The sequence below is a fragment of the Citrus clementina genome, unplaced genomic scaffold (genome assembly GCF_000493195.1).
Source record: "Citrus clementina cultivar Clemenules unplaced genomic scaffold, Citrus_clementina_v1.0 scaffold_2, whole genome shotgun sequence".
Taxonomy (NCBI): domain Eukaryota; kingdom Viridiplantae; phylum Streptophyta; class Magnoliopsida; order Sapindales; family Rutaceae; genus Citrus; species Citrus x clementina.
The window spans coordinates 35899715-35907674 of NW_006262688.1; the positions used below are offsets into that span (position 1 = coordinate 35899715).

Genomic DNA, 7960 nt, shown 5'->3' on the forward strand with positions numbered 1-7960 from the left:
CTAGGGACATTTTTATCTTTTCTATCATACGGAGCTAAATTTGGTGAATAATTAATTCCTTTAACCTTCATGTGGTCATTGCTCTTTACCACGTGGCAGAAACTGGTGCAGTCGTCGTACTATTTTTTAAGGGATAGTTGAGCAGTGCTACCATGTCCTTTCCTCATTGCTATGTCAGCAAATTATTCTTCTATTGGTCCCTTGTTTTTAGCCTAATAGACAAGATATTTATCCCTTTTTCTGATGGCATGCAGCCCACACGTGAGGGCTCCAATTATCATTTTTTAATTCCACTTTCACTTTTAAACTGGACAAATTTCCTGGAGTTATCCTCTCTCTCTTTCAAAGATTACCTCTAACTTGTCTTGAGCTATCCCTTATTCACTTAAAAGTGTTAACTTTTCTTCTCGTTTATTCTCTACTGCCACATGTACTTGCCTATTTTTCTAAAATAATGTCCTAAATTTACCCAAAACAAGATCCATCTAGTTTCTTGTGTTGAAATAATTAAGGCACAAGAAACTTAAGAGAAAATGTTGTGGGGGTGACATGTGGCAACTCGCTGCTGAGTCGCCTTTTGTTAATTAGTAAACTTCTAAGTTATTTTGGAGTCTGCAGTTGAGCTTTCTCACAGCTCTAATGATTTCAAACTAAGTTAAACTTAGCTATAGCAATTCATAACTATGATGTACAAAACTGTAGTAAGAGATAGCTGAGCTACAATTTGCCAGTTCTAGTGATTTCAATACTGAGCTATACTCAATTGTGGCGATGATAATTGAGTTGCACTCAATTAGCTCTCGCAATTTATAACTGAGCTCGGCGATTCAATTATGAGCTATATAGAGCTTAGGCAATTTTAATTTTGAAGTATACTTAGCTTTTTGATTGTGACAATAAAACATAGCGATAACTCTTGATGATATACATAAATTTTATAGGAGAGGAGTTTTCAATCCCTTAAGTATGTGATCTTACTAAGATATTCTCATGTTGATAATTTGTTTATGTTTACATCTCTTGAGTGACAATCAATATGAGTAAGTTGAAAAAAGTCTAGCTCTAGTTATCGAGAGCTATACTCTTAGAGTTTAAATACGATGAGTTATAAGTGAAAATAAGTTACAATCAATAGATCATAATAAATAAGGAGTTAACTATTCATTGACAACCACATGACATTAAAGATAAATCATTCATCTAATAATGTATACTAACCCTATACTAATAAATAGATTTAAGAACTTCTTCAATCACGTCTCATGATGCATAGTAAGAGTAAATCATTCAATCACATCCATGAGAAAACTAAAATGAATGTTAATTGATGTACGAAACTTGTGATACTTATGGAAAGGGACTCAAAATTGAATCTTGAAAACTGGGTCCTGAGATTTTGAATGTGAGGTTGGAGTGGCTTAGATATGTGATTTTTATTGATTTTTTTTTCCATATGTTTGACTTGTTTTACGAGGTAGTGATTGAAAATCTTGTAGCCTAAATTTGTAACATAAATTTAATCGAATTAAATTCAGTTTGGTTTAGATTGAGTTCACCATTTGAATCCAGTCCTAATACTTTAAGGTAGCATTTCCTAATTGGATTGGAGTGAGAATCCTGAGGAATGAGAATCTTAGGATTGGAAGTGTAGAGTGGGAGTGGGAGTAGATTGTTTATTTGCACTGGAATGGAAGCATGGAATGAAAATCAGAATCCAATTTATGTGTTTACTTTATCTTGGATTTGGAGTAAATAGTTTCAAATTATAATTTTATCCTTATTTAAATAATAATAATTTTTAATTACAAAGTTAATAAAAATATATTTAATGAATAAACATTTATTTTATTATATTTGTAAATTTATAATGATTATTAATATTCTTAATTATGAACATCACAATTTTTATTAATTTTAATTTTAATTATATAAATTAAAAATTGTTGATAATGGCAATATAAATGAAATATTTTTGCTGTTAACATAGTATGAAATTAATATTTTCTTAAAATAAACTATTTATTAGTATTAATTATTAATATTAAATAAATATAATACTATAATTTTTAAATAAATATAATAATATTATATTTTTAAATAAAAAGGGTATATAATAATATTATTAATTCTCTATTAATATAATATTATTATTTTTAAGTAAATTAAACTTAGAATCAAACCCAATTATTATTTAGTTAAATATAATAATATTATTTAAATATTTATTAAATATAATTATAGTAAATTTAATAAAAGGAAGGGTACATATAAAATGAAACATTATTTTATTTAATATAATTATATTAAATTTATTATTTATTAATATAATACTATTTAGTACAAAATTAATATTTTCTTAGAATAAACTATTTATTATTATTAATTATTAATATTAAATAAATAAAGTACTATTATTTTTAAAATAAATATAATAATATTATATTATTAAATAAAGATAACATATAGTAATATTTATTAATTCTCTATTAATATAATAATGTTATTTTTAAGTAATTTTAACTTATAATCAATACAAATTATTATTTAGTTAAATATAATAATATTTAAATAAATATAATATTAGTTATTTTATTTTATTAAATATAAAAATTAAATCAAATTAAATTAAAAAAAAAGGTAGAAAAAGGAGAGGTCACATGGGAGTCCTACTTCCACTCCCCACTCTAAAAATATGTGGGGCTTATAGAGTGAAATTTTTAATTCTTTCCCAATTAATTAAAATAAACATTAAAATAAAAAAAATACATACTCCTCGATTCCACTCCAAAAAATAAACAAAAGATAAATTGAATGTGTCGTAGTTTGAACGGAAACTGATTTACGCGCCCCTAAAAATTTATACATGCATTATCCGCAGCATACTGAATTGTCAGTGAATTCCTTCCACGATGCCTCGTCACTAGCATTTAATATGTAAAAAATAAGGTCTGCAATAAAAAAATTGGATAAATTAATTTATTTATTAGATGTAGCTAGGTGGCACTCGCTTTTATACGATTTTATGGAAAACAATATTTATTTAAAAAGAAAAAGGTTCTCAGAGAGCTCTCGCCAGCAAATAATCGATCATTATCCCTTGTGAAAAATTCTTAATTATAACACAGTAAATCTACGATAAATAAATATTTGGTAAGTTAATAATCTTGATTCTCTGATTCAGGCTGATTTATTAAATTAATAATTTCTCTAATGCTTTAGATAATAATATTTTTAAATTTTTTAGGACCAAATGAAAATATAAATTAAAAATTAATCAAATGAAAAAATTAATAGTAAATAAAATATAAACAACTTCAATTATCTGCATTCAACTATTTGCAAAACCTACATCTAAAGTTATTGATTTTTTATTTGTTCCTAAATTGAACTTAGTCTTGTTTTTTTTTTTTGTGTGTAAACTTGATTTTTTTTTTTTTTGGTGTTAAAAGTAATTATTTAAAGCTACTGTTGCTTGAAATGCCTTTTTGCGAAAACAAAACTGTCTTATTGATCATGATCATTGATCATCATCAATAGAGAAACCCACTATACTTGAATAATCTCTTCGTCAATAGATGATTCTATCAGTGTATTATTTTCACTAAGATAATTCAAAAGGCTCTCAATATCTATCGTATTTTTGAAATGTAGACCGAAAATAACTTCACCTAGTTCATGGATGCCTTTGTCTTCACCAACTTGTTGTCAAATAACCGTACCTTGGCCTAACCGGAACTTGCAATGACCAAAACAATCCGTAATGGTTGTTCTTTTTTTATTAAAAAATCTCTTTGTAAATTATTAAATATTTATTTATCAATAAATTAATAGACTATTCATTTATTAACTTTACAAATTTTTTTTTTTTTTTTGCTAGTGCCGGCAATATTAGTTTATAAAAATTTTAATGTGTGTAATAAGATTAAAATTTGTATCACCGTTGTCTGAAATTACGAACAATTTTTGCTCATCTTGCGCGTTACTAGTCGAATGCGTGTCTTAAATTCTACGGTTACTTTTTTGTCACCCTCGTAAGGATCGATAAATTTTGCCGCGTCTATCAGCAACCATCACCGCTTCTTGTTTCTTTGGGACTCAATTTTCTTCCAAACTCCAGCATCATCGCCTGTCCCAGTATCCATAGCAATAGCACCATACACTTGCTTTGAAAGCACCACAAACAACATCAACTTTCAATTATTTATTTATTTATTTATTTTTAACTCAATCAAAATAATTTATTGTATAATAAATTACGAAAAACCACCAAAACCAAAACAAATAGGAAGCCCTAAAATTTCAGGGTTATGATTTTGCAGCCGCTAGTCACCATCGTCCACGCCGCGTCGATCAGCTGCAGGCCACGGCTCTTCGTCCCTCCAGCAGCCTCCCAAACTTGCATCACGCTCCTGCCTCGTATTTCCAGCGAGAACTGGCCCTGTTGGTGGTTGTGTTCGCTTCGGCCTTGCCATTGGCTATGTGTCCTTTGTGATGGAGGGGAAAAGTGAACAACCCCTATGCTGTTGAGCATGCATGGAGAAGGAAGAAATTGAGCACGGCGCAGCGCGGATGGAGAAGGAAGAAAAGACAATTTTTTATTTATCAATCACTCGAATTTAATATCCTGGGCCTTTATTAATAGTTGTCGATAAAATAATAATAATAATAATGATAATTTATTTTAACTAAAAGTAAAAAAGAAAAAAAGATCGGAAGATTCATAGTTGGAAATTCTGTAATGTTCCAGAAGAACAAGAAAGTATCACATTTAAAGCTCACGTAATTTTCTTATCTCTGCTGTCTAATTAGTTATCGTGGGGCTACCTAAATTAAATAGGATAGGATAAGGTTGTTTAAATTCATTAATTTTTTTTAATTTTAAAAAACAAATTTATTTTTTAAATTTTTAAATTTTAAAATTACTTTTCTCTTTCTTTTTTCTTTTTAGTTTTACAACTGGATATTCTTCCTACCTTCTTACATTCTATAAACTAAACAATTAATTCATGGTTTTACCTTTTTTAATATATTATTATGAGCTCTATTTTATATTTTTTATATACGAAATTTTTTTCAATTTTTATTAATTTTTGTATTTGATAAAAATCAATTTATTAATATTCATTAATTTTAATTGCGAGAAAAATTTATTGATGTTATTTTTAAACAGTGAATTTTGTTCTTTTTATTTATAAATAGAAAAACATATTTGAGTGAATTGATTAAAAATTATAAAATTAAAAAGACAAAGAAAAAATATTAATTAAGTAATTTAAAAAATATATTTTTTTAATTAAAAAAAGGGTGTAATCTAGAGAAGAAATCAGTCTCATCCAATTAGATATTATTATTTTATTATTTGCCTGCGTCAGTATCACTCTCTACTTCTCTAGTGGTAAATGCTCAGGTGTGCTAAAGCACATACATTCTCCTTCCCACTGAATATTCACATCCTGCCACGCCAAGAATGCGGGCCCCATTACCTAAACCGCCACGTATATGATAAGACCACACAAATCACACCACTGACTGTCACGTGTACTTCCTTTTCAAATCAGACAAAGCGTACAGACGTGTCGGCGCACTAAAACAGTAAAACTCGCCGCGTATAAAATCCAAAACCAAGGGCCAAGGCCAAGTATTCACTCAAGAACCGGAAGTCACGGACTTTGGTGTGAACGGTTACCAAAACAACGAAAATGAACCAACGTCTTTGCTGTCTTATTGTTCTCTTTCTCTCCGTGGTCCCTCTCCTGGCCGCCGGCGACCGTAAAGGAACGTTGGTTGGGGGATGGAAGCCGATAGAGGACCCCAAGGAGAAGCACGTGATGGAGATCGGGCAGTTCGCGGTGACGGAGTACAACAAACGGTCAAAGAGCGCGTTGAAGTTCGAGAGCGTGGAGAAGGGCGAGACTCAGGTGGTTTCCGGCACCAATTACCGGCTGATCTTGGTCGTCAAGGACGGACCTTCGACCAAGAAATTTGAAGCTGTCGTTTGGGAGAAGCCATGGGAGCATTTCAAGAGTCTCACCTCGTTTAAGCCTTTTGTTAAATAGGGTGTTTAACAAATAACAATGCATGTAATCTCAGATTGATAATTATTAAGGTTTTCGTTATGTGAGTGATGATATTATTATATTGTTTATGAATCTCAAAGGCGAGTCTTTCAGATTTCGATTTTCCATTTTCTTTTTCAATTGTTGTTGTTGATGATGATTACTTATAATTTTATATGGAGTCCGCCCTGATCTCTAATTTATGTTTTAATATGTGGGGCGAAAGTGACGTGATAACTGATACATGATGAGCATGTGATTGGAGCCATTGCCTGGCGGTCAGCGATGTTTGACCGTCTGCAAAACTGCTAATGATCGGTTGGGTATTAGTGTCACCGGCGTTGAGAGGCTCCGTTGTTGTTATCGTAGCTTTTTAAATATGAGGTTTAACGAGAGTTTTCATCAATGGAGCTTCAGCTTTTATTAAAAGAAATTTAGTAGTTTGGTTGCTTGCGGTATGTTTTTATTAAATGCTGTAAATTCATTTTAATGTACAAATTTTTTATTCTGAAAAATATAAAATAAATGGAACGTATTTTAAATTAGTTAGTTCTTAAAAGAATTTAAAATTTTAAAAATTTAAATTTTATTAGTTGGGGGCAAAGTAGTTTATTTAATTTTAAGATTTTATATAAACTACAACCAACTAATACAAAAAAAATAAAAGAATTTTTAAGAGTAAATAACTATTTTTAACTATTAGATAAGTCATATTAAATGTATATTTGGAGTTATTTATTTATTTTAATTCAATGATTTAATATCAAATAATTAAGTTATTAAGTATGTTTGGTTTTCAACTTAATAAAAAATTTTAATTATTAAATTGTTAAATTATTTTTTTAGATTTTTATTTAATTAAAAAATTATAATGTCATCATTAAAAAATATTTTCTAAAACAATCTTATTTAATTAATTTATTTTCATTCTTACTTAAATAAAATTATTAATTAGCATTAATCTGTGATAATGAAATAGTGGCAATATTATTTTTATATACTTCAAATTAGTATTATTTATCTTCACAAATTTTTATGAGTATTTTCACATACTACATTATAAATGAGAATAAAAATTAATAATATATTCTAATTTAGAATATTAAAAAGTTATATATTCACACGAACATGATTTATATTATGATATAATATTATCTTTCTTAAATTCGTTGAGATGTGTGTTACTTATTATCAGACATTTGAATTTAAAAAACTTTTAATTTAAATTTAAAAATCTAACTCTATTTAAAATTCATAACTAATTCAAGTTTATTTGTATTTCAAGCGAAAAAATAAACGCTACCTTAAAAAATTCAATGGATGATTATTGATTTTCATATTTTCATATGTGATTAGCAAAAATAATCATCATAGAAATATATTGGAGTTATAAGATTATACTCGTTAAATATAAAACTCCCAATTAGTCCATGACTAAAACCAAAAGAGCTGTAAATATATGTTAGGGATATTATCATTTTCCCACCAAAGGTATTCTGACACATCATGTCAGTACTACGGTTTGATAAAACCATCAATTTACCACCAAACGTTTAAATTGTTATCATTTTCCCACCATTCCATTAAAACTCAGTTAATATGTAACGGAAAATTCATAAAAGGTCAATATTACCCCTGGAGCGTAAAAGACCATGTAATTAACCTTTTGTGAATTTTGTAATTAAATCATCATTTAATGTTCTTCATTCTTAAAGGGCAAAAATTACCCTTTATGAATTTTATAAAATTGACTGTGTGGTGCTAGATATATCATAAATTGATTTAATTTATTTAATTTTTAAAGGGTAAATTTATTTATTAAATTGACGAGCTAAAGACAATTTATTCTACTACTAAAACTCAATTTATGAAAGGGAAAAAAAAGAATGTGCAAAAGAAGCAAT

At 28.2% G+C, this 7960-nt stretch overlaps 1 protein-coding gene across 1 annotated transcript; it reads left to right on the forward strand.

Annotated features, from left to right (window-relative positions):
• The first annotated feature begins 5622 nt into the window (after window positions 1-5622).
• Window positions 5623-6169, forward strand: LOC18050996 (cysteine proteinase inhibitor 1). Its single transcript, XM_006449814.2, has one exon. It carries the CDS (start codon window positions 5700-5702, stop codon window positions 6054-6056), a length of 357 nt encoding a protein of 118 aa, XP_006449877.1. The 5' UTR covers window positions 5623-5699; the 3' UTR covers window positions 6057-6169.
• Window positions 6170-7960: the final 1791 nt, after the last annotated feature.

Bases quoted from the DNA above. Each gene is read 5' to 3' on its own strand.
- LOC18050996 (XM_006449814.2), top strand. From the start codon at position 5,700: ATGAACCAACGTCTTTGCTGTCTTATTGTTCTCTTTCTCTCCGTGGTC.